This window comes from Trachurus trachurus (assembly GCF_905171665.1).
Source record: "Trachurus trachurus genome assembly, chromosome: 17".
Classification (NCBI taxonomy): Eukaryota; Metazoa; Chordata; class Actinopteri; order Carangiformes; family Carangidae; genus Trachurus; species Trachurus trachurus.
This window is the reverse complement of record NC_139900.1, coordinates 29,806,518-29,832,446: the sequence shown is the minus strand read 5'-3', so window position 1 is coordinate 29,832,446 and position 25,929 is coordinate 29,806,518. Positions and strand designations below refer to the sequence as shown.

Genomic DNA, 25,929 nt, shown 5'->3' with positions numbered 1-25,929 from the left:
GCCCTTTTTGATTGTCTGCTGTGTTTTGGCGCTTTGTGTGTCGTCTTCCCCTCACCCATCAATTTCTACCGGACAATTTGTCCTCAGTCTGAACTCACGCAGACAGTCCACTCATGCCGGCCCCATTTACCTGTTTTGGCCGCGCCGCGCTGTGGGAATGCATTTAAGTTCAATTTAGTTTTGTGTGCTGCATTCAGCCTGGCCTGTTTTTAGCCTTTCATCCATCTATGTCTGCTTATTTCCCCACTGTTCTGTATTTGCAGTGAGCCAAGCAAAGTCAGCTTGTGCTAAAACAGGGACATGGATGATTGATGAAGCCCACAGTGAGGGAACAAGGCAAAAAAAACACACATCTTCCTTGCTCTGACTGTGCATTTGTATCGACTTAACACATCATACATTGTAGTCGGAGCGAACGTACAGACAAAAATTGAACTTATTGTTTAATATGTCGTCTCCACAGGGAAACTTGGCCTCTGAACCCCCCCGAGGTGCATGAAGCCGCCCTGCAGTTTGCTGGATGGGGACCCCGCGGCCAGCAGCTGGTAAGGAGGCCGTACCCTTGAGATTACACTCACTAAATGCTGGCACACTAGTGGACATCTGTCAGGCATGGCGGAGGAGGCTGAGCAGTGATTTATGGGTTGTCACAGCAGAACAGACAAATGTCTTGGCGATAAGAGGCGTACGTACACTGTAATGACTCCATTAAGGGTCCTAGGGGTGAACTGTCCTTACTTTGACCTCCATCAGTGCCAACATGAAGCCAAAATGTTTGGTGGTTTTGTTTGCATTTAATTTCACCGCTTCACGACAAACACATGAGCTGATGAGAGCCACAGTGGCAGATGGCTTCTCGGCGGCACAAACCGTGGCTTGGACAGTCTGGGGTTTCTGAGAGGGAGCAAACACATGGCACTGAGAAGGAACAGGGAGACTTTGCAATGCCAGTTGATTGGAGACAGTTTATCCAATTGTGCAAACAAAATGGGTCCCTTGAATTCGATTTTCCATTCGTTCGTTTTTTGTTTTTTTTTCACTGTGCCATTGGTATTAAGAAATAAAATGTTTTTGTTGCTTCGAAAAGTTTAAAGAGGGCAGAAATATTTCGAGGAGAATGCCTGACAAACAGTTTGGCTGCCGTCCTTGGATTCAACATAACTGGCCTCTCTCCATCAAAAAAAGTGACTACTACTTGTTTATTTTCAAACCCTCATCGCTGACTGTGTTTGTAACGAGCCGCACAGGAAGCCTATTTGAAATAATGCAAGCTATTATAAACTCAACAGCAGCGGTAGAAAGCGTCTTTGGTAAACTCAATAAAACATGATTTCATGAGGTTTTTCAAGAACTTCAGAGAAGGTCATTTACATGGAGATGATGTAATGTAATTCTTTGGTGAGGTAGGAGGAGCACTAGGTGTTCACACAGGTCCTCAGTCACAGATTTAAAAAGGCAGTTTTGCAACGTAAACATGAAAATGTTTCACTGCTTTCCTTAAAGGTTTGGTATTATTAGATGAATTAAGGACATGTCAGTCAGTCTGGACGTGAAAGCAGTTTTCCAGTTTTCTAAAATCTAAATTCTGGTCAGTTCGACTGATGTTTCCTCCAAAGCAAAGCAACAGCATCTGTAGCTAGCAAATGTACACCAGTGACATTTGCTTATGATCCAGTGACGACATGTAGCAGCCACTGGAATAAGACTCTTGTTCATCAGCAGCAAAGGAGGAAGCGTAGTTACCTCACTGAGGAGAAGTAGGTCTGGATGGATGTGAAGATCAATGAAATGTGACAGCTTCTGTTAATCATGGTTTTAATACAGCGGTTATTCAAACCCAGACCACCTCCCTCGCCACGTCGTTTTTGTGCCTGACCTGACTAAACCTTAACCACATCATTGTCAGATCACAGAACTGTTTCAATTTTAAAACAATTACGGTTCTTATGACGGTTTGAGATATCACTGACTAATTATCATTCAGAAGCAAAGGCTGTCAGATCAAAAACATGTGCGTACAGTATGTGGCTCCGAAGGGACGTTACAAATTATGTATTTTATTGTCTCGGTTTGAGGATGTATTTGTTCAAGAACTCATTGATGTGATCTCCATTGTGTTATTCTTTATTTGTTATTTTTGGCAACAAATCCAAAGAAATGACGAAAAATCAATCAGTTGTTCTTCTTAAAAAAAACACATCAGTCAACAACTCTACTGCATCAGTGACACATTTCTTAGAATAGTCAGATACTCAACAGCACACCACAAAAATAGCCCCAAAAATGTATTATTTACTCCCGTCTGAATGAGGCTGGCTAATATCCACAGTGCCCGGTTGTTTTAAGAAATGCCCCTATTTTAAAAGACACATACTCAGGGGTAGAAGTAGCAAAGTATTGAGATATAACGAGAGATGAGACACATTGTTGGTTTTTGTTCATGTGATTTGTTGACGGTAAGAAAAAGACAGACTTATGCTTATCCTTTAACAAAGTGGATTTGTGGATTTATTCTCCCGCCTAATCAGATGTTCAGCTTTAGTTTTACTTTGTTGACTTGAGTAGTTTCTCTTTGGATTTCTTTGCTTAGACAACAGTTTCATCAGCTGTTACTTAAAAGCTTTCCCTGCCTCCGTAATTGCTCTTACAGTACTGTATCATTTTCTTAAATTACAGATGCACTTCGGCGAGAAAATATTAACATTTTAAGTATGTGATGATGCTTTCCTGGGGAAGAAAGCAGATTCATTTGCATATGGTAATATTGTACCTGATTGTTCCTTTCACAACGCTGTTACTGTAGCTCAGCGTTTGATTTAATGAACAGCAGAGGTTAGGCGAAAAAAAAAAGAAAAGAAAAGAAAAGCAATGAGCTCTCGTCTTTTGTCTTTGTCTGACCTGGCAATGTCGGACATGTTTTCTTTTTTTTTCTTCTCAGGGTTTGTGAATATAATGATTTCCCATTAAGTTTTAGCAGAATTGGAGCAATTTATCATCAAGTGTTTCATCAGTACGTATAACTGAAAGGTGTGTGTGGGTGTGTGTGTGTGTGTGTGTGTGAGAGAGAGTATTTGTAGCAGTGTGGCTGTGTGCAGCGAAGCATCCGATGTACAGTGAGAGGAGCGGGGAGATGGATCCTGCGACGCTCCCCTCATTAAACCGCAAGCAATTACTCTACTGTGACAGAGCAATCAGTGAGGCTGGGTCAACACACACACACGCACACACACACACACTTGAGGAAAAGGTTTTATTGAGACAAAAAGGGAGGAAAGAGAGAGAAGTGGATTTAGGGAAGAAAAAAAAAATTAAAACAAACGAAGGTATCATTGTATTTCACATAAAAAAACACCCACACACATGGAGATGCAATGAAATCCCAATAAGCAACCCTGCTCTTTGAGCTCCACAGGTATCTTTGATGTTGCTACTTTCATTTCGCCCCCCTTTGGAAATGGCTCTTTTTTTCTTTTCTTTTTTTTTTTTAGCCTTTTGCTCATTCTTCTTTTCTCTCTTGTTTGAATTGCTTGAAAATTTTAAAGTCAAGCAATCACCACCTACTTCACAAATTATTCCACTTTTCAGGGGCCATTCAGGATAATTTACAACTAAATACTGTGGGTTCTGTGCTGACAATGAGTTCTTTTGAACCTGAAGTCTTGAGGCAGCTCTTGCCAAAGTGTAATTTATAATAATTAAAATACTAAGAATTGAATTTTTATGTAGCTCTTTGAAAGCCGCCTATGCTTTTCATTATGTCCCATGGCGGTACTGCAACATTCGCCACCCACCAGCTTCCCTTGCTTTACACAGCTCTGCATTGATCTGTTTTCCTCAGATGTTGATCCCACAATATAAAACTTTGATTTTCTCAACAGCAGCCATAGATCAGAGTGAAGGGAATCACATCTTTCGCTTTTCTGACTCTCGTGATGGCGATTTGAGGCTTAGATTTGAACCGAAGAGGTTTCAGCTGACAACCCAGTCACACCAAAAGAAACAACCACAGCTTCAGATACCAATCAATCCCACATTCATCTCCCTCTTAATGGCACCAGACGAAGCAGCGAAAAACACTGGAGTGGATTGACAGAGGGTTTCTTTAAGCATCACACACCCATCTGCCAGCGGTGTGTCTTCATTCTTTCAGCTGATGCCATCTTTTGGTGCTGAGGGCTTAAATCAGCAGCCTTAACCCGCTGTTTAGCTCAGACGTCGTCCACCCCAGAAGACAGCATAATGTCTCAATAAACACAGGGGGAAAATGGTGTGTTTGTGCTTGGATATGTTTTCAGTTATTCGTCTGTGCCTGCAGGGTCTCAGCCAGCTCCAGCGCCTCGATTAACAACAGAGCAAGTTTCATACTGCTTCGGAGAGGAATCCAGCTTGAACCGTAGTGACGCAGACATTCATTAATACAGCGCTTAAGGCAGATGTTGACTGAGACTATATTAGCTTGTAAGTGTTGTTGAGTGGGAAGCTGTGTTTCCATCCGGATTAGGTCACGCCGTGAAAAGAGCCACAAGTGAATTGGCACAAAGGTTCGTACAGTACACAACAAATATGTGAGCTGCAGAGCCTGAGGAAAAATGCACCCAGCTTTGCCCTGCAAGGAAATCAAAGTTTAGGTGTGAGTTAACAGAGCAAACACTAATGACAGCCACTGCTCTGCATTCCTCTGTCCAGCTCTTCATATTCGAAAACAACATCTACTACAAAACGACGATAGAGAGTCGAGCAATCCGCCTCGTGTCCATTGGCCAAGAGGGAGTTGTCTTCAACGGCCTGGCTGACTGGCTGTATGAGGGTAAGACACATACAAACCTTCACACCAAAATACAACAGGATGATGTCTGTCATTTCTAATGTTGCAGAGACAGAGTATAGATTTCTGTCACTACCAGGATTAATAAAAATGAAGACACAGATTAAAATTGGGTCAAATACTTGAGTCTAAAAATACATTAAATGGTTTAAAAGATGTGCACATCCATTATCATTTGATTACTGAGCATATCATTTCAAACTCATGTGCATGCATGCAGAGGTGTTGGAACAGGGTGGGCAACCCAAGCAAGTACCTAGGGCCCCGCACTGGAAGGGCCCCTCCCCCGAGACGGCAGACATTGGTTCATATCATATGACAACATGACGTTGCCAATGGCTGTGTTCATACATAGTATTCACAATGTTATAACAGTAAGTTAGTGCTACCGACACCAATGTTAATTTCTCCCATAAGCAATAGAATAATGCATATGTTGTCAAAGGCTACTATTGATACAAACATCAATTCTTGCGCTTTCTGTCCAAACTGTTACTAATTTGTATTTGCAAGAGGAAGTAATCATATATCTCCTTGCATTTTCTGGTATAAATGTTAACATGAAGCATTCTTACTGCAAAATTGAATAATCAGTGGTTTGGGATTTATAAACAGTTAATGTTTGTGGCCTTCGGGGTGGGTGGTGGTGGTGGGTGGTGGTGGTGGTGGGGGGGTGCCTCTTGCCTGGGGTCTCCAGATTGTCTAGAAACGTCCCTGCATGCATGTACCGACAGAACAGCCTCCACTCCTATGAGAAAGTTTTCTTCTAGAGTTTGCACGCTGGCTGCGGGGATTTGCTCGCTTTCAGCAACAAGAGTATTAGTGAGGTCAGGGACTGATGTGGGGAGATGAGGCCTGGCTCACAGTCTGCATTTTAACTCATCTCAAGGTTGCTGGATGGGGTTTAGGTCAGGGCTCTTTGCAGGCCAGTCAAGTTCTTCCACATCAAACTGGGAAAACGGTTAACTTTTTTTTTTTTTTCCACGGGAGCGTCACTATGTTGAAATATTGAAACACTTAATATGGCAAACAAATGTATGTATATCCAGCAGAATAGAACAAAATTAAAATGTATGTGGGGTCATGTTTTCTGCCACCTAGTAATTGTAAATCCAATATTCAGTCTTCTTTTAGCCGTTGTTGTTTCCTACCCGCCCACCAACAAGATATATGGCTCCATTATGTTCTCAAGTTAGTTGCAAAGTTTGTCTGCTATTCAGTGGAGAGCAGGTCACCTATAATTTGTTTTTCCAGCGATTTTAAAGAATGCTAAATATTGAAAGCAAATCGCAGCGTAAATCAGGACACCCAGAAAACCAAAACAATGAGCTAAAAGATGCAACATCTGTGGATTCATCACTACACATGACATCTGTAACATAGAATGTGATGTTTTCCATCGGTCAAATAGAAATATAAATTAATGCAGCTTTAATTAGAATCCACATGCCGAGACCGAACCATGAAAGACGGATACAGAGCACAAGGGTGCGCATTTCCTACTGGTGGGACGTGTCCACGAACATTTGGACACGTACTGTAGTGTAGTTAACTACATTTGAAGACTATTTTAACTCAGTCTGTGACACCTTCCTCCTCCCTGAAGCGTGGCGTTTGTTTGTGTGCATGATTCCATCTGAAAGAGCACAGCTGGCTACGTTTCAGTGCTCCTCCTCCACGAGACTTCCCATCCTTGTCTTTGTGTTCAGGCAGTTTTTAATTAATTCATGTCTGCGGTGCTGCAATCTCACTCAGCAGATGTTCAAGTTTGCTTGTAATTGAGTATGAAACATTTTTCTGCATATGTGAGACTGACATTCCAATTACATACCACTTGAATATGGCTTTGTTTACGCCGCCACCGCCTTATTTGCGCTGTCGTTTGTGATGCAGTTTCTAGGTGTCTTGTTTAGTAAGTGAAGGCCTCAATTTCTGTTATTATTTGATTCAGTCTGCATGTATTCAGAGGGCGGTTTGAGATAATAATTGCAGCGTAATTGTATAATGTAATTGTAAAATGCCAGTTATTATGAGAGAAATTCTGTTACAGAGCATGAACTGCTTCAGGGTTGCCTCTAATCGGTTTTTCATTAATGGGATTATTTCTTTGTTGCAGACACAGAACATGACATGAAAGAAGTAATCCATTTTCAATGCTAAAGAAAGATTTGCCTTGCTATATTTTCCCACCATATTTCATGGATTTATCAGTGGATAACAGACTGTCTCGCAAAAAAAAACAGAGATCACGCAGCACATAGCTGTTACACACAACGCTTACAGTGTGAGCTGTACAAAGTGTATTGTTCTGGCGAGACAGATTTTGCAAAAGTTGTTTGAATGTGGTTCAAGGTGAGGCTGCCTCCTTTTCTCTCAGGTATTTAGTGCAGTTCAGCCAAACATCCTCATTCTTGACTGAGAAAAGTTTAACTTGGATAAAGCAGACGATTTCAAGTCATCCACGCTTTTCATTAAAACAAATGTTTTTCAATCCTATCTCTCTGCCTCCAAAACTGTGTTGTATATAAACTCAACAATCCACTTGTTCCACGGTTCATTGAAGTTACTGTACAGCATATCTTACTATATCCAGTGAAATATTCAAACTAATAGTGCCATTGTTAGAGCTGCACCATCAAATAGAATATCTTAGATGACTGACGGCTTCTGAATCAAATGATTCATATTTTTTATGAAATATTTAGCTGCTAACAAAACTTTCAAGTCCAGCCCTGTGTGTCTGAACAGTGCTTTGTACATCTGCAACTAGGCTTTGAAGTTCATCAGTATTGATAATTATATCCTCGCTGATAATAAAGCATCACCAAACACACACTGGCTCTGGCTTTGATCAAGAAGAGTGAAGATAGGGAATTCATGGGAAGGTCTCCTGATGGATGAGATGAGATGAGCTGAGATGAGCTCGCCCAAGAATCCAATGTGTAGCTTTGTCTTTCCAGTGCAGTCATCCGTTCCTACAGTGTGGAGCTCTGGAGCTTTTGTTCTGTGCATGTGGTCCGTCTCCTGCAGAGGGACGGCTTAGACAACCGTCGGCCTCCGCAGAATACACAAGAGTGTCACATCAAACTCACGGCCGATCGCCACAGCACGAGCAACACAAAACCACCCCCGTCTTTCTGTGGAGTCCTGACATGAAATTGAAGAGTTTTTTTTTTTTTTCAATCTTGTACTCTGCGTGTCCTGTGTCAACAAAGGCAGCCTCTTATAAGAGCAGCATACCAGGGGCCTTGCTTAACACACCAACCTTCAGATAATAATGAATGAAATTTTATTTTGTGCTGCTCCTACAGGAGAATAAGAAGGTTAGTTATCGAAGAACAAGTAAAGGCTTATGTTCCTAGGACGTGGGCCTTGAAATCCTTTGGTACTGCAAGTAAAGAGCTAAATCACCTGTTGAGAATGCAGCTCTCAATAGTCTCTCATTTGTCCATTTCGGCCCTGTTATAACACACTTCACCTTCACTGTAAAAAAAGAAAAAATGAAGTCCTTCTAAAACATTATTGCCTGACATCATCAGTGACAAGAAAATAGCAAAGTCCTCAGTGAGGCAGAGAAGATCAGGAAGAGGCTTTTGTTTGGATCTCCTCATGTCGGGTGCAGTGAGGCGTCGACTGCGGCTGCTTTTCATAGAGCTCTTCTGCCCCCTGCTGGATATAAAAGTAACTCATTAGGAATCTGCTGGAAAAACAAACTAATCATTGTATTGAGGGAAAGTGGTTTGACACTAAAATGCCAAGCGCAGCCTCTTCCAAAAAATAATCCAGTTTTCCTTTTGAGTAGACGTTTCTGCACCTTTTGTCTTGGTTTCTTCCAAAAATGTTGACTCCCTCAGTTACAGTTCGTTGATCAATCGATCAGAGTCCAGTTGTGTTTTCCACCTCCACAAACAAAACCTTAAAAACTAGAATTAGGCAGCAAGGAAATATTTATTTATATAGCGTGATTACTGATTATGAATGGAAGAAAGAAAAGGGGAAAAGTGCTGCTGTGGGGTAGTTTTGATAATCATGACATAGCAGGTGTAGTAATTATATATTTATGGTTATTCCTATTGATTTGTCAGGCTTTACATCTACATCAAAATATATTGTGTGACATCCAGTCTCCTTTTTTTCAAGTGTTTGGATTTGGAGCTGTCAAAATTTGATATGAGTCTTTTTTATTTCTCTTACTCAGTGTCAACACAGGGATGGGGCATCATAAATCACACAGGCTGAAAATATTAAAGTGGTGTCTGCTCAAATGGTGACATATTGGAAATATCTTTATCAGTGTCACACTATTAAGTACATAAACACAAACTGATAGACAACCAGCAGACAGAGCAAAGTAAACTTTTTATCTAAGGCATTGCACTGCAGTGTCTTGGCAGCAGTAGCAACCTGAGGCAAACATTGCATTTTTTAAATGGATTGTCACATGGATTTGACTTTTTCTAAAGTGGATTCTTATCTACCTGTCTGAAAACATTAAGTCAGGGCCAAGGTAGGATTCATTGTCATTCTCTTCATGTACAGCACTCAATACAACAGTGGAGCCAAATTGCATTCCTTCAGCTCAGTATTGTTCATTATATAGAAATAAACAGGTTTTCCGGGTAGAAAAGATGGTGGCGTTTTGTTCCACATCTGGTCTCCAGTTTCATGCATTCTTCACTGTGTGTGTGTGTGTTATCTGGTTGTTCTGTATTTCAGAGGAGATCCTGCAGACCCAAATAGCCCACTGGTGGTCTCCAGATGGGCTGCGGCTGGCCTACATGACCATCAACGACTCGCTGGTGCCGAAGATGGAGGTCCCGTTTTTCACAGGAACGCCATATCCTACCAACCTGGAGTATCACTATCCGAAGGCAGGTTGAATTCAGCCGCACTCTCACTCCTACTCTCCTTTTAATGTCAACATGTTGGTAGAATATCTGTCAGAAAGCGGTGGAAGACGTGCTGTACAGTAGCAAGAAAAGAAATACTCCATTACAAATACAAGTGGTACATTCAAAATCTTCCAGAAGTATTTGCAGCGAAGTGTACTTCAAGTATAAAAGTTACATTTTATCCAAGTTCACACACTTTTATGGAGCTTGTTAACGTCAGAAAGACAATGCCTCTATCTTGAACTGAAATTCAGTCTGACATATCTCATTTCCTCTTGGCCCTTGCAGGCTGGGGAGGAAAACCCTGTAGTGCATCTGTCTGTGGTGAGCCTCAATGGTCCCCTGCACACAGTGGTGATGAAGAAACCTGATGACCCCCGAATAGGGTGAGTGACAGCCCGAAGGCGCCTCATTGAAAGCACTAAAAATAGCCGCAGTGCATTTTCTTAAGGTAGCTGAGGCCGAGGTGGTCAGTGGAGGTGATGTGTCCCCGCCCTCTGCTTTTTCCAGAAGGGAGTATTATATCACCATGGTGAAGTGGGCCACCAGCACCAAACTGGCTGTGAACTGGCTGAACAGAGCCCAGAACAACTCCATCCTGACGCTGTGTGAGGCTACGACTGGAGTCTGCATAAAGGTGAAACTCTCGGCCAAGAGAAATTGAAATCTGCTGCCAGTGATTGGTCTGTTGTTATTCGGTTTTTTACGTTCTGTCAACAAATCCCATGAAAAGACCAAACCAATGACGATTTCAACAAACAGGAACTTGTGCAGCCTTATTATGGCATATTCCTCTGTCATTGAAAAACCTTAGCCCATTAGTTTGCCACGTTTTTTCACGCTGGGGTGACATCTTCCTTCATTCTGCTGAACAGCTCCATAACAAGTTCTCTATTTGGTCCTGCCTGTGTAATATTTGCTTTAAAAAAAAAGTGTAATATTTGCTACTTTTTATAATTGTTCTGCATTTCGGGTAATAGCTTCAGGCTCTTTGTGCTGAAGAGTACGAGAAAAGATTGATACCACTTTCATACTGTCCATTAAATAGTGTGGCACAAAACCACTTATTTCACAGACACAAATAAAGTCCTAATCTTCTCATCAAACTCTCTGCCAGAAAGTGAACAAGCATATTTATTTAAGTGTCAAAGAGACGGACTAGCAGACCTTTTTTGGGGATCTTTTCATGATTATTTGTTGACAGTAACGAAAAAATAAAGAATCTTGACAGATTTGTCATTTTTAAAGAGATTTCATGACTTTCAACTCATGCCCTCTTATTATTTTCAGAAACATGAGGACGAGAGTGACAGTTGGTTGCACAGACAGGTATGTGATCAAAACGCTGCCACCCCGTTGCTATGCAGTTGGCTCAAAAAAAAAGAAAAAGGCAACAGTGTTTGGTCTGTGTGTCTGAGTTGGAGCAATTAGATGCAACAAAAGACGCCCTGCAGGAACATTTTGGAGACAAACTTTGTCTATTTATTTTTTCTCTTTTTGTCCTCTCCTGCAGAATGAAGTGCCACTCTTCTCCCAAGACGGACACAAGTTCTTCTTCACCCGAGCGATACCTCAGGGTGGGAGAGGAAAGTTTTTCCACATTTCCATGTCCACCTCCATGGTAGGTAAATGGCAGATTATCCCCATAAGATGTGTCCTTTGAGGCTCGGTACAGAGTGTTTATTGGTCTCCCCTGTGTGTTTTACGGCCCAGCCCAACACCAGCACAGACATACTTCAGTCCCTGACGTCTGGGGACTGGGACATCACCAGCATCTTGGCGTACAATCATCAAAGGAACCTCATGTAAGGACATTTTGATATCTTTGCATATTTCTAACAGCTGCTTCTGCTGCAGTTGTTGTTTGATGATGATGTTTGTCTGTTTTTTTTTCCAGATACTTCCTGAGCACAGAGGACAACCCCAAACGACGGCACTTATACAGGTAGGATGTTAATGAAAGTTCAATCGGCTGCTATGTTTTCTGAGTGTTTTATTTTATTTTATTGAGTTTATACAATGATACTCACCCGGTGCCATCCCACAGTGCCGACACAATCCCTCCATTCAACCGCTGCTGCCTGTCTTGCGAGTTCAAGTGTGGCTATGTGGACGTTTCATTCAGCCACAATATGCAGTACTTTTTACTCAACTGTAAAGGTGAGCATCATCGACCTTGAATCACTTCAGTCAAGGATCTTTTTTTTTTATTTTTTTTTTTTTAATAGCAGCAGAGTGAGAGTGTTTTACATCCCAGCGCTCCTGTGAAAGGAAGTCAGTCCTCTGAGGGGCGGGAGGGGGCCGCAGAGAGCCGTGATCGGTGGAAGGTATAATTGAATTAGTGCTCTGTGTCAGGTTGAGAGCTTATATCGAACTGGACATTAGCAGATAACCTCAAACCACTGCTGGATCCCTCTGATTAGCCACAGAAATAAATGTCTTGTCTGACTGCGTGCCAGCGGTGATGTGAGCTCTGCTGAGCTGCTGGCGAACACAGCATGGCTTTCTGCTTTTAGGATTTGATAAATGGAAAGGAGACGGAGCCCAGTGGTTAGCGCCGTGTCGTTGTTTACCAGATGTATTCCTCGTAGTCCTCCGAGACATTCTGTTATTGTGGGGTTTTTTTTTGTTTTGTTGTGTTTTCACCCTTGTGGCTTCAACTCTGGGGCACAACAACACAGTTTCCATGGAAGCTGATTTGTTTAGGGCGCTCACTCCGGAGAGGAAAAGTGCCAGTGGCTGTCTGCATTAATTGGATCTTTGGAGAGTAGCTCCGCTGTGAAATAATAAGCTACTTCCTCATGGGACGGAAGTGGATTAACTGTGGAGCTGGCTGAGAGGCCTGTTTGTGAAGTCTGTTTAAGATAAGAGATGATTCCTGTGCAGCGGAGGCTACTTTCACTTCATCATTACTGGTTTGTTGGAGTCTGTTCAGCCTTTATTCTGGGTCTTCTTAGATGATACTGTATCATGCTAATCAAATTATCTTCTATTATTATGTTCTTACTAATTGTTTTTCCCTTAATTGTTCTCGATAGGCCCAGATATACCAAGTGTGGCCATTTATAGGACTGAGGACAAACAGAGTGAGTGTGGCCATTCTGCGTCATCACGTACAGTAACCTGAACTGAATTCACCGTAGAGATGTTTCCATGGACAAATTTGTCACGGAGTTTCATCTTTTGCTGCAGAGGTGTTCGACGTGGAGACGAATGAGAGCGTGAACAAAACGTACAACAATATGCAGATGCCCAGGGTGGAGTACAAGACCATCACCATAGACGACTACAGTACGTGCTGGGGCTTTACCAAATATATATACTGTATATATATATATATACTGTATATATCTTTACCAGGTACAGTTACACGTTTGTGCTCAACCCCCCCTGCTGTGTGTTGCAGCTCTGACGATGCAGATCCTGAAGCCAGCTGCATTCGTGGACACCGCCCACTACCCCTTACTGCTGCTGGTGTATGTATGAACACACGTGACTGTGAATACCATTGACTTTCATGGTTGTTTAAAGGGACTACACCAGAATTCACTACTGTACATTTGGGGTCAGATTAAAAACAGAAAAACCAAAAAAAGTTATTAGTATGACTTAAACTGTGCATTTCCCATAATGCAACGCAATAGTGTGTTTCGATGGGTCATTAGAAATAATTTCAGGTCACTTGACTAATGAAATCAGGTATACTTTGAGTACTACGATATAATAGTACTACTTCTTTTTATTGTTATTTACATATTTTGATCTTTTATCTCTTTGTGACATTTCCCTATTATTATTGTTCTTTTATTATTATTTATACATTTCTGATTGTTCATTTGTATGTTCTGTTTTCTTTTTGTACATTATATTTAATTGTTAACCTTAGGTGGAGGCATCTAATAAGCTCTTTGAGTTTTCTCCTCTTCCAACATTGTAAATGATCAATTTTGTGTATTTTTAACTGTGCAAAATAAATCAAATCGTATAACATATGCTAAACTTTGTGATGGGACAATTATGAAAAGTACAGTAGAACATGTAAGCACTTAACAGATTTATTTGCATGATGTTCTTGTTATTTTATCAAGTATTTTTATAAATCCTGACCTGAGGTGTTAAAAGCCCACTTGACTAGCTGTAATCAGCAAAAAGCGAGTCGTCCCTCATCATCATCCTGTGGTGTTTTCCACAGCGACGGTACGCCCGGTGGCCAGATGGTGACGGAGCAGTTCCAGGTGGACTGGGCCACGGTCCTGGTCAGCAGCTTCAGCACCATCGTGATCCGCTTCGATGGCCACGGCAGCGGCTTCAGAGGAACCAACCTTCTGCACAAAGTCAGGAGGAAGCTGGGGAAGCTGGAGGAGAGGGACCAGCTGGAGGCCCTCAGGTCAGACTGCTCCTCCTGGAACAGCGAGCATCACCAAGTAGCAAGGCAGTTTTGAGTTTGACACGTTTTCCTCCTATTTTCAGGTTCATATCCAAAGAGCCGTACATCGATAAGAGTCGAATGGGAGTTTACGGACGGGTAAGGAGGAGGAACATGTGGACAATGAGAGGGCTACATGTCTTCATGGAGATACAGCAGCTGCCTGATATGTGCAGTTATTTTCATATTGTGTTAATTATCAGATTTCTTGATTTGTTTTGTATCCTCATCCTTTCTTCAGGCCTATGGAGGATATTTAGCCACGATGCTTTTGAGCTCTGCAGAGTTCACCCAGCTAAAATGTGGAACAGCAGTCTCGCCCATCACAGACTTTGAGCTATACGGTACCACAGCCTCGATGTTATTCCTTTAAGGACACCATGGGACAGTGTCTAAAGACTCCTGATCTTTCTAAACCTGTATTATTGTTTTTTTCTTCTTCCAAATTGCAGCATCTGCATTTTCAGAACGATACCTCGGCTTAAAGACAGATTCCCGAGTTTATTCGGTAAAATCTCGCCACTTCTGTCTCTTTATCCACATCACGCAACATTATGTTTTTCTGGGGCTGGATGAGAGGGTTGTTATCAAGAGAAGATGTTGATGACATGGGGGATTTTCTGCTTCCTCTTTTCCTTCAGATGACAAATTTAGCACACGGAAATTTTGCGGATCAGCTTAAGGACAAACAGTACTTGATAATTCACCCGACTGCAGACGGTAAGGGACACAGCATCGGATGCATTTGTTTCTCAGTAATATAGAGTGAAATTATTCTGAGAGGTTGGTCACTAATGTGCCTCGTCTTCTCCACTATCTCCACAGAAAAAGTTCACTTCCAGCACACGGCCAAGTTTATCAACTATTTAATCAGCCAGAGGGCCAACTACACTCTACAGGTGAGCCACAGAGTCTGAGAGCACAGGTTCATGTTCAGTGAAATTTGGGGGTCCAAACTATTCCACAAAGGGCCGAGTGGCTGCAGGTTTTCTTTCCAACCAAGCAGCAGGAGCACCAGACTTGACTCATTTAATCAACTGATCTCAGTCTTCAGGAAGTTGATTGGTCAAACTGTGTGCTCTTGACTGGTTGGAACAAAAACCTGCAGCCACACAGCCCTTTGAGGAATAGTTTGGCCATGCTGCACTAAATAAATATAAATATATGATGGCAAAGATTAGGTTTCAGTGCACAGGTATTATGTCAAGTTGGAAGTTCGGAAAAAATGAACCACTACCATGGGCATCAGGTCAAGATGCATGGGAAGTAAAAAAAAAAAAAGAAAAAAAAGTAACACTAACCCTCAGTTTAGTTCAGCTCAATGTAGGTCATTTTTTGTTTTGTTTTTTACTAATAATTGTACCAGTGGAGACAACAATTAAGTTAAACACGACAACTCAAACTAGCGTCATTATGTGCTTGATAAAAGTTCTCAGAGACCAACAGACAAATTATAAGAAAAAAAGAGTACCGGCGGTAACTAACTTACTCTTTAGGTGAACACACTCAGGTGAATGAGGAGTGGTGAGGGAGAACAAGAGTCAGTGGAGAGGAAATGAGGGAAAGTGAGGAACACAAACCTACACAAGAGATGGGGGGACAAAATAACATGTTTTGGCCACTTGGGGGCAGCAAAAACAAGCAATTCAATATTTATATTACTAGCTGTTAAGTTGATATGAGAAACCTGCAGCAAACTTTTGCTTAATTAAACATTCAATATATGTGGAATTACATTAGCATTGATGTATCACGCTTCTGCACGTATTGAAAATCCATGAAGGTCACGATTGATCACATTGACATTGATCCACGAACTTGAGGGAAATAGTTTAAAACATCTTGCTGAAAACAGCGCTACACTAGCACTGAACCAGAACAGTCAGCATTCAGCCATAAGGTGTAAAACTAAAACAATACGCAGTAGGAGGAGCTGCTGTGGTTGTCACAGCCACATGAAATTTAATTTCGTTCCAGGATGAAATTCTGTTTTTGTTACAGTTCGTTCCCTCTGCTGCAGCTCAGCAAGTGAACCGAGTGAATATTTCATTAAAAAAAATAAACATAAAAAGAAAAAGACACCAGACTGGATTGTCTACTTCAAACTGCTGAAATCTCAGTTGGCGTCTTCACTTTTTCCACGAACCAAAAACTTACTCCAACGCAGGGCCGGCCCTAGGATTTTGGTGGCCCTAAACAAGATTTTTGTTTGTGGCCCACTCTAAGCGCAAACACCAAATCACTGGTTAAGACTGAATACAGACATGTTTATGCCCTCTGAGGTTTGAGGCCATTTTCTCGACTTTTACATATTTTCTTAAATTTATCTTTTTAAGATACTTGCAGATGTAGCAATACTCAAGTGTTTTATGTCTAAATATTAGAACCTCCGCTGTAAGCACACTGAGGCCAATTTGCCCTAGAACAGTAAAGAAATAATTTAGTTCTGCTTTAGGTCTGCTTTTTGAAAAATTTCAAATCCCTTGTGAAAACACACCTTCAGTCATGAGAATGAACTGTTTTGGTGCTTGAAATAGGATATGAATACAGTAATATATAAGTGTAGAAAACAAGTCTAAAATGAAATTTTGTAAGATTGCTTTTTGAGCACAAATGTTGTCATTCTGCCGTTCTATTTTCACCAAATGTCTCAAATGTGAGATAAAAGAAGCTGAATATTGACTTCAAATTATAAAGCTCATAGCGTGCGTGCCCACCTCAGGATGTTTAAATGACTTGAATGAACCCCGGTACTTTTCTGATCATGTGGCCCCCCACCTAACGGCTGTGGCCCTAAACAACCGCATAGAGTGTTTATGCCAGGGGCCGGCCCTGCTCCAACGTATATTGTATTAGGATGTTTCAGTGGACAAGAGCTGGAAAACCAATACAACCACAAGGTCCATAAACTTGAGACTGTGTGATTCAGTCGAAAGCTCCACAACAGTTTGTGGTGAGAGATTGTTTTACCGTCTGCTGAAGGTAGTATGAAATAAGAAATATATGAATCTATTCTTTTTTTGTATAAGTTTATGACAGTGATTTACTATACATAGATTCATATATTTTTTTATTTTGTCCTTTATATTACTACAAAATTAACAGCTTTGGGTTTTAAACAAAGTATTTTATTTATTATTTGTTATTTTAATCTCACTTTTACAGACTACACCAGTAAAAGAAAAGAAAATCAAAAGATGAAGTGATTTTGAAAGACTAAGGAAGTTAATTAGTGTAAATCTGTGTATTTCCAGATCTATCCAGATGAAGGACACTTCCTACACAACGATGAGACGCAGCAGCACCTCAGCCAGTCGCTGGTCAACTTCTTTGCCGAGTGCTTCCGGGTGATCGAGGTACCGACGGACGACCAGCAGGAGGAGGACGAGGACGACAGTTAGGCCTGCTCCACTGTGAGCAGCCTCCCTTCCTCCTCCTCCTCCTCCTCCTCCTCCTCCTCCTCCTCCTCCTCCTCCTCCACCACCCCAAACCCCCTCACCCCTCCAACTCCTCCTCCTCGGCCAGCTACTACAGCACAATATGCAACAGATCTTTCAACCCCAGTCAATCCACGACGCCCTGCACCTGTTTCCAATCTGATTTTAGCTCTACTCTGAAGCGCAGCACCCGCATGAGCAACAAGGGGCCTCGGCCTGTCTGTACCCCCCCCCCCTCCCACCACCACCCCCACCGTGCTGAGCAGGAAACCAGTCTGAAGGACATTGAATAAATCTCAGATGTGAACCAGTCTTATTGGATCAAACGGACTAGCACTCCCTCTGGTGGACAAATAGAGGATCAGCATCACGTCTACTGAGCAACAACAATGTGTCTCCAGGTTCAGTAACCGAGCGCTTTGCAGCACAAATTCTCCCCCCACGTGAAGAAGATCAACTCATTATGTTGAGGTTTCACTTTTGAAAGGCTGCCACTTTCTGATAACCTTTGCCAACCGACTTACTGACTATTGTGTTCATGAGTATGATTACTGCTACTTGTTTCCAGAAATTTCTCTGTTCAGTGTCTTACGATAGTACCGTTGTCTATGAGTGGATGTCCGGCTGCATCAGTCCTTAGTTGCTTTAACGAAAAATGAGGGCACAATGTTTAAACTTTGTGTTGTACTCCAGAAGAAAAAGAAAAAAAATGAGTTGTCTATACAAACATGAGATGAAATCACATTTTCCCCTCCTCATATATCTGGATCAAACTCTTCTTTTTAGTCACTGTGCCTTACTGTGGGTGGAAATGTTCATGTTAGGAGCCCACATGATGCTGAAAATGAGTAAATATGAGTAGGCCTTGTCTGAACTGTGCATTCCTTTGAAAACTCAAACACAGATTGTGATTTAATTTTTCCTGAGCGGATGACAAAATTACAAAAAAAAAAGATCATGGCACATTTGAATTCAGAACAGGGAAAGATTTGAATACTGAATAAGTTGGCTACTGATGGAAATGTAAAGAATATTTAGTTGCAAATGCAGTTCTTGATATTTACCCTCCAAACTGGTGAGTTTACTATGCTGATTTTATTTTTTATTTTTTTCATTATTTTGTGAACTTCTTTGTGTGTTTAAATGGCTTGACTCTCTCCCCCATGTCACTTCTGTTAGTATTGTCAGTGGTTTCTAGTCAGCTGATGTACAAAGTGTATAAATCTTATATTGTTTAAGTCTTTATGTTGTACGTGCAACTTGTATATAAAGCATTTTGAAATGTATCGTTTGTCGGCTCTGTTTGTATCCAGTGTTGTATCCATCTACCGGCCTTTTTTTTTGTGTGTGTGTGAAGTAACAACATACACTGAGAGTTTGCCATTGACAAAATTTATTTCCAGTGTTTCAGGAGTCTGTGCACACCCCTCTCACAATCAGAGGAACACAGCATTGGTACAAATGGTCCAGCTCAATGAAGTGTTTTCCTCCTGCGGCGGCGACGACCTCTCTCCACAGAGAAGCGACCCGGCTGCCCACAACACCCACACACACACAGGCCTCATGAGCATCCTCCTCTCACAATACTGTACTTAATCCCGCAAATCTGATGGAAATGTAAAGCAGCTAAAACATGGCATTTATGTACATTTAACTTACTTATTTTACAAGGAATATTTAAAATTCAAGTTCTGTTAAAATCAAAAACATGAGGAAAAAAAAACCAGGAGGAGAGAAAAAAAAAATGTATAAAACATGTTAAGACCAGAGTGGAATGCCTAAGGAATGGAAGCTCGGCATTTTGTTACGTAACCTGTAGAATGACTGAGGGTCGACAATAAAAATGTCATTCACAGTAACATCTTCATGTGTATCAACAAACACAATATGGCACCCTTAACATTTCATTGTGAGGCACTTCCTATTGTGAAGAAACATGATTTTTTTTTTTTCCTGATGTGATTACCCATTTTTCTTTTTCTTCCTCTTCGCCTGTCACTGACAGATGTGTGAACCACAAACACTAAAAACACAGCATAACACTTTGCATCAGAGGGATGTTGTTCACTGCTCTTTAAACCACATAGCTGGGATGTATAATAACTTGGTTTTTTTTTTGTTTAGTTTTTTCTCTTTTGCATAACTCCAGTGTCTCCTTGTCACCTCTTGTACCTTTGGAAAGGCCCCTTTGACAGCAGAGAGCTTGTAAGCAGTCCACACACAGGCTGTACCAAAAAAAAAACACTATTCAAGTACACAGAAAAATAGGGATATGTACACTTTAGAATGAAACACAAGCATCTAAAGCTTTTAGTCAGTATTACAGCAAGCATGTCTGTACATTCTTCATTTGGTTACTGAGAGACTCACTGACTTTGAACATCATAACTTTCTTTACACAAAAATAGTTCCTCTGCAATACTAAAAATCTTTTTTCACTACTTCCTACTCATCCTAGAAGTCAGTTCATCCTTAAAGCCACTTTGCTAAACCTTTTTATAACAATCTTAACTGTGTTCCACGCTTCCTTGCACGTACTTCACAGACTCATTGTGTCACGAGCGACAGGTCCTCTCTCAATCCTCAGCATAACAGGGATTTGTACTAGGAGGGAGGAAGTCCTCCTGCTGACCCATCCCAAAGTCATTTGTCATTAAAAAATAAAAGAAATAAAAAAAAAATGGTATAAACAACATTTTGTTCCATGCCGTATATGTGAGCAAGATCAACAATCCCTGTGTGCAGTAATTCTCTTTTCACAAGCACACACACCACTTACAGACGCACACTTCAGACTATTTTTTTTTGTTTTGTTTGTGCAACATGCTCATTCACTAACATTGGTCACACAACAGACATTATACTGACAGACTCCCAAGTAGGTACACATCTCACAGACGAGGAACACACACAGTCACACACACTTCTCACAGGTACTGATAGAATCGTGAATGGACCACCTGGGAACTGGCGAGTTTATGTGGGTGAGCGGTGGCCGACAGGCTCAGGTTTTTGCTCGGGGGGGCGTCGCCGTTCAGCGCCTCAGCTGGATGATGCGGGAGTTCAGAAGAGGACGAGGCTCCGAAGTTTTGGGAGTTGGGGCTGCACGGCCCCCCCTGCTGTTCTGGAAAGTCCAGGCTGACCTCGGGGTTGCTGGTGCGGTGGCGCTCGCGGGCGATCCAGTCCCCGATGGAGAAGTCCTGAGAGCTGCATTTGGGCTTCAGCCGGTCCACGGCCGACAGCTCCGACCGGGAGCCCGAGCCGATGCCGATCTGCTGCGGCCAGTCTCCCAGGACGGACAGCTCCGCAAAGTCCCTCTGCCCGCCCATGGTGTGTCTGCGCCGGATGTTCTTCTTCTTGCTGCGGCCCTCCGGGGAGCGGCTCCTCTGGCTGCCCACGCCGAACATGTCGTCCACGGACACTCGCAGACGCACCTTCAGCCGGTCGGTGATCTTCAGTTTCCACGCCGGCTCCGTCTTGTCCAGCTCGCTGCGGGACGAGGAGCTGAGGCTGCCGGTCGAACGGCCTTTGACCGACCCCAGGACACGCGACAGTCTGTTGGAATCTTTGTCGCTGCGAGCTCCGTCCAGCGAGGACTCGCTGTCGGTCTTCTGCTGGGCAGCTTTCTTTCTGGACAGCGTGTCGCATTCGATGAGCCTGTGGGAGGCGAGGGGCCGCGGAGCTTCCTGCAGATCCCTGTGGTCGGCCCTCCCGACAGTAAACACAGACATGTCGCTCTCGCTGTCCGTCTCCATCGGCCTTCCCTCGCTGATGAGCTCGCTCCTCTCGTCGTCCGCGTCGTCCCCCCCTCGGCTCTCGGCCACGGACTGCACCTCGGGGCTGAGCGTGCTGAGCTCGGCTCCGGTCAGGAACGTCATGGAGGAGGTGGTGGAGTAGTCGGAGGTGATGGAGCAGACCTCGGCCCCCAGCCCGCTGGGCCCCGCCTCCGGCCCCTGAGCCGCCGTCCGGCTGCGCCGCGCCCTGGGCACCGAGGCCTGAGAGCTGGTGCTGTTCATCGTACCGAGGTCGGACACCGTGTCGTCGTAGTTGGAGGGCGGGTCGGACAGAGAGGACTGGTGGGCCATCGGCATGCGGTAGCCGAGGTTGGGGGAGTGCGGCGGCGAGGCGTACGGGGAGCCGGTCCGGAGGGCGGAGGACATGCGCTGTGGAGGCAGCGGGGGGGAGGGCGCCGACATCCGACCGCTGGAGAGAGACTCCTTCCTGTCGGTTTGGTCCAGCTGCTCCTCCGAGCCGTTTCTGTGCTTCTCTTTCCCACCGGCCTCGTCCGTCTCCTCCTCCTCCTCCTCGGTCCGGCTGTCCGGGGACCACAGAGGCTGCTGCTGAGTCTCCTCCGGGAGCTCCTTCTTGGGGAACACGGCGTCCAGGTCGTCGTCCGAGCTGCTTGGATGAGCTTTGTCCTTGGGCTTCTTGCGTTTACGATTGACAAAGAAGGAGGAGCGCAGCATCTCTTTGCTACACTGATCCTTCCCCGACCCCCACAAGCCCTGATGAGACAGAACCAAGACAGTTTTTTAACAAACACACTCATCAAGACAAAGACAGAAGAATGAGAATGAAACAAAAACAGAAAAAATGGAGGAATGGAGGATTTATTTATTACCTTTGATTTGGAGGAGTCACTACATGCTGAATCTGAATTAAAGAGAAGAGAGTCATTAGTAAAAGTCTGTCACCTCTGTGACTTGCTGCAAACAGACAACAAGAGATAAAGAAGGAGAAGAGGCAGATTAAAGGTTCACAGTGAAACTGACGGACATGATGAGAATAATGAGCAGCTCGATGAAGGCAGATGACACTTTTTCAGCTCAGAGAGAAAGAGATAGAGAGAGAGAGAGAGAGACAGGAGGACAAGTAACCACACTAAGCAGTATATGGAGAAGTGGACAAAGCAGCAGAAGAGGCCTGAGATGAAGGATGATGAGGGAGTGAAAACCCGGCAGTAAACCAAGACACAAGAAGCGGCTCATGCTCATGTTTCGATGGGACGACGGCACATCACAGACAAACACGCCAGTCACAGAGCAACACATGTAGCCACCAACCAGCTGTAGGCATTCTTTCCCAACTCAAAGACGTCACAGAGGAGAGGGAGTGATGACTGACTGGGAGACTGAGAGAGAGGGGCCTGAGCTGAACAGATCAGTGAGTGTGTGTTGCGGTGGATACAGCTGGCGCAGGCGAGCCGACAGATTTCTCTTACTCCGAGCTAAACTCCCGCGGAAGCCCCCTTTAACATGTAGCCCGTCACTCTCTCTCAGCAACATAAAAGAAAAAGCAAAACAAAGGAGTTCACAAAACCTTCTCGGCTTACTGTTCGAAAGACGAAAACACGCAAAACCTGCGGCTAATAAAAAAATAAAGCAGACAGATAAAGCCACTTTCCCAACAAGTTGTTCCAGCAAATATGGAACCACAGGAACTAAATTCAGGAACTCAGAGTTGCCTTCGGCCGCTTGTGTTCTGTTTCTCCACAGCAGCAACTGGGAAGATTAGGCTAATTACACGGGTAACCAATTGCAATATGACAGCCGTGTTTGAGGAGCAATTTTCACACTTGAAAAAACAACAGAGTTATTGTGTTGCTGTTTGTCTTTACTGCGGCTCAGGAGGAGTAGGCTCAAATGTTTAATGGTTGTATCTTAACGTTTTCAAATGTGACTATGATAAACAATCAGCATCTTTCATTTTCAACCTGACAAACAAATGTAGCAAATTTTTCTGACACAACAAATGTCCAAACCTCAACCTAACGCTGTTAGAAACATTTAGACACTGGCTCCTCTGTCCTGAACTTCCTGGGCTCCTGAATGAGTTCCTGCAGTGGAAGTGGGCTACTGAGGATCTGAAGTCAAAGTGTGTGTCCGTCAGTGTGTGTGTGTGTGTGTGTGTGTGTGTGTGTACAGTGTAGCTCTGGGTTGGGTTAGGGAGACTGTGAGAGACATCAGTGAATCGATGTAGGTGCTGTACATTATGTGACAGTAGGAGATGATGAATGTGTTTGTGTGTCGTTGACAATGTGATGTTTTATAATGTTGAATGGCGACAAAGGACGTCACAGACAACAAACCAAACAAAAACACACAAGGAGGAGGCACTTGAAATTAAAAAATAATAAATAAATAACGACCTGTTGCGGCAAACACTAGCACAGCTCCCTGCTCCTCTGCTATATGTGCCTCTGCATCAGTCACTACACACTTGTCGGTCTGGGACCTGGTTGTTGTGTGTGGGGGGGTTTCGCTGTTGTGTAAACGCATGTGTGCTGGGGGGAACATCCAGCTCAGTCCCCACCACTACAACCCCCTCCCCTCCCCTCCCCCCACCCCACCCTCAGACATCATGACACATTATGCCACATGACCGGGAGAGAACCTGAGGTTGACCGTACCATGCTACTTGTCCTTGCGATCAGCTTAAGAGACAACAAGAGACAGCAGAAGGGCTTTCAGAGAAAGTACAGCAGCATCGCTCTGTATCCCCTCAATTTAGGGTATTGGTTTAAATATGAGACGTGCACACCACAGGAAAAATGACAAACATCGACTTCTCTTTCTTTCTTTTTTATCTTTTTTCCTCCTTTTCGCCCAAATTTAAAAGAGCTGCGGGTTTCTGCAGACTAGGCAGCTACACTGGGCACAACACTCGTCCTTCTTCCTACAGTCCCAGCTGTCCATCACTGACAAAACAGAGTCCATCAGTGACATCATCGAGTGATAGACGCCGCCCACTTGGCCTGTGTCAAGATTGGGTAATGTGTGAGTGCTGGACAGGGATAAGGGAGAAAAACAACACACTACACACAGAAGGGCAGAGGTCAGAAGGGTTAAAACTTCCATCGTTTCTTTTTGTTCGTTAGGTTTTCTTTGGGAAAGAACATGCCGGGATTATGTGAGAGACGAGGAGGAGGGGAAGAAAAGAACTGAAAGAAAAGGAGTCGTCGTCTCAACACAGGTAAAGCACAGGGAGAAAAAAATGACTTGAGCAAAAGGAAATAAAGAGTAAAGCAAAGAAAGGAACGGAAATAAAACTTGGACAATTTTATCTCGTTGGGCAAAAAAAACGTCAACATCAAAACAAAACAGACTTTTATCCAAAAATAGATAAACAAAAAATAAAATAAAAATATAAAAGGCAGAACATACTGCAAAGTATTTTTCAACAATTTTCCAACGGTTAAAAATGTTTTGGTTGAAAAATGACTGAAAAAGCTTGCTGTAACAGAAACACAAATAAAACTTGGCAGACTTGTTTTTTTTGCTCCAAGCATTTCAAATCAAGGAAAACAGGCATGATGCTCTTCATCTTAGCATAAACGACTGAGACACGGCTAACACTTAGTCTTATATAAGTCTACATATATAGCACATGTTTTCTATTGTAATAATGGCAGTTAAATACAGTATTGCTGTCAAGACTGAGTCCTGAGAGAAAAATTCCAGTGAGTTACCTGAGACTTCGCCCGGTGATGCCGCCGTCCGTCCAATGTTGGAGAGCAGGTGGTCGATATTGGGCACAGGCTGAGACTGCACTGTGCTCTCCTGCTCAGCTGTGGTCTGGAGCCACACATGCAGAGAATAACAAAGAGACCAGAGAGAGGATGAATGACTGAACACTACACATAACTGTGGGGGGAAAGGAGAGAATCACCACAAACAGGGAATATAGATGCATCGAATTCAAAGCTGCATTAATCGATAAACTGAAAAAGATTCATTTAATGGTTTGGCTCAGTCATGAGGGAAATATCTGGCTGTTTAGGTCTCTGCTAGTTAAATGTGTCTGTCTGGAGTCTGGCACTGGGGATGTAGTATACACTGGGTTTATCAGAGCTTTGTCCCTGAAATGAAGGGAAATAAAAGAAGAACCTAAACAGTAAAGTTGTGACATGAAAATCTAAAATCACGAGCTCAATGATGCTAAAATGTTTAAGTCTCATAATTTCATCATCATCATCTGAATCACCGTTCATACGAAAATACAGATTAATGCAGCTTTTAATACCCACATGTATAGAATAAACATCTTGATTTCAGGTATCTATGATAAACATGATGGAGAAAATGAAAAAAGAAAGAAAGTGAACGGCCACATACAACAGGGTCCTCATCACCGTCATCAGTGAAGAACCAGTCATATTGCTGGATAAGGTTCTCAACTATCTTGCACTGGTCCGGCATGTGATTGACCATGTTGGTCATGTTGTCCTCGGAGGTCCGGACCAGCGTGGGACCAAACACTATGGCCAGGTTTCGAGGCTCCATCTGAACAGAGGTGAAAATGAATCAGATGTAAAGAACTAATCCTCAAAGGGATCCTGGATTTACACAG

General features: G+C 43.1%; 2 protein-coding genes across 2 annotated transcripts in view; one reads left to right on the top strand and one right to left on the bottom strand.

The window, feature by feature from the left end:
• The window catches only part of LOC311000922 (A-type potassium channel modulatory protein DPP6-like), a gene marked incomplete at both ends in the record, with an annotated part of 62,895 nt that extends 45,351 nt beyond the window's left edge, over positions 1-17,544 (top strand). Inside the window, 20 exons of the mRNA XM_083991827.1 lie at positions 464-545; positions 4,687-4,807; positions 9,542-9,696; positions 10,006-10,103; positions 10,228-10,354; positions 11,008-11,046; positions 11,231-11,338; positions 11,431-11,522; positions 11,615-11,662; positions 11,765-11,877; positions 12,756-12,803; positions 12,910-13,008; positions 13,124-13,193; positions 13,910-14,104; positions 14,188-14,242; positions 14,385-14,487; positions 14,596-14,651; positions 14,785-14,863; positions 14,969-15,042; positions 17,398-17,544. Of these exons, the coding sequence (XP_083847953.1) occupies positions 464-545; positions 4,687-4,807; positions 9,542-9,696; positions 10,006-10,103; positions 10,228-10,354; positions 11,008-11,046; positions 11,231-11,338; positions 11,431-11,522; positions 11,615-11,662; positions 11,765-11,877; positions 12,756-12,803; positions 12,910-13,008; positions 13,124-13,193; positions 13,910-14,104; positions 14,188-14,242; positions 14,385-14,487; positions 14,596-14,651; positions 14,785-14,863; positions 14,969-15,042; positions 17,398-17,544 (1,909 nt within the window). The remainder of the gene's footprint in view (positions 1-463; positions 546-4,686; positions 4,808-9,541; positions 9,697-10,005; positions 10,104-10,227; positions 10,355-11,007; positions 11,047-11,230; positions 11,339-11,430; positions 11,523-11,614; positions 11,663-11,764; positions 11,878-12,755; positions 12,804-12,909; positions 13,009-13,123; positions 13,194-13,909; positions 14,105-14,187; positions 14,243-14,384; positions 14,488-14,595; positions 14,652-14,784; positions 14,864-14,968; positions 15,043-17,397) is intronic.
• Positions 17,545-18,983: 1,439 nt separating this feature from the next.
• arhgap21b (Rho GTPase activating protein 21b) overlaps positions 18,984-25,929 on the bottom strand; it is a 39,969-nt gene continuing 33,023 nt past the window's right edge. Inside the window, exons 21-24 of the mRNA XM_083991074.1 lie at positions 25,695-25,862; positions 25,049-25,154; positions 22,202-22,233; positions 18,984-22,085 (exon numbers count right to left, since the gene is read on the bottom strand). Of these exons, the coding sequence (XP_083847200.1) occupies positions 20,508-22,085; positions 22,202-22,233; positions 25,049-25,154; positions 25,695-25,862 (1,884 nt within the window). The 3' untranslated portion in view covers positions 18,984-20,507. The remainder of the gene's footprint in view (positions 22,086-22,201; positions 22,234-25,048; positions 25,155-25,694; positions 25,863-25,929) is intronic.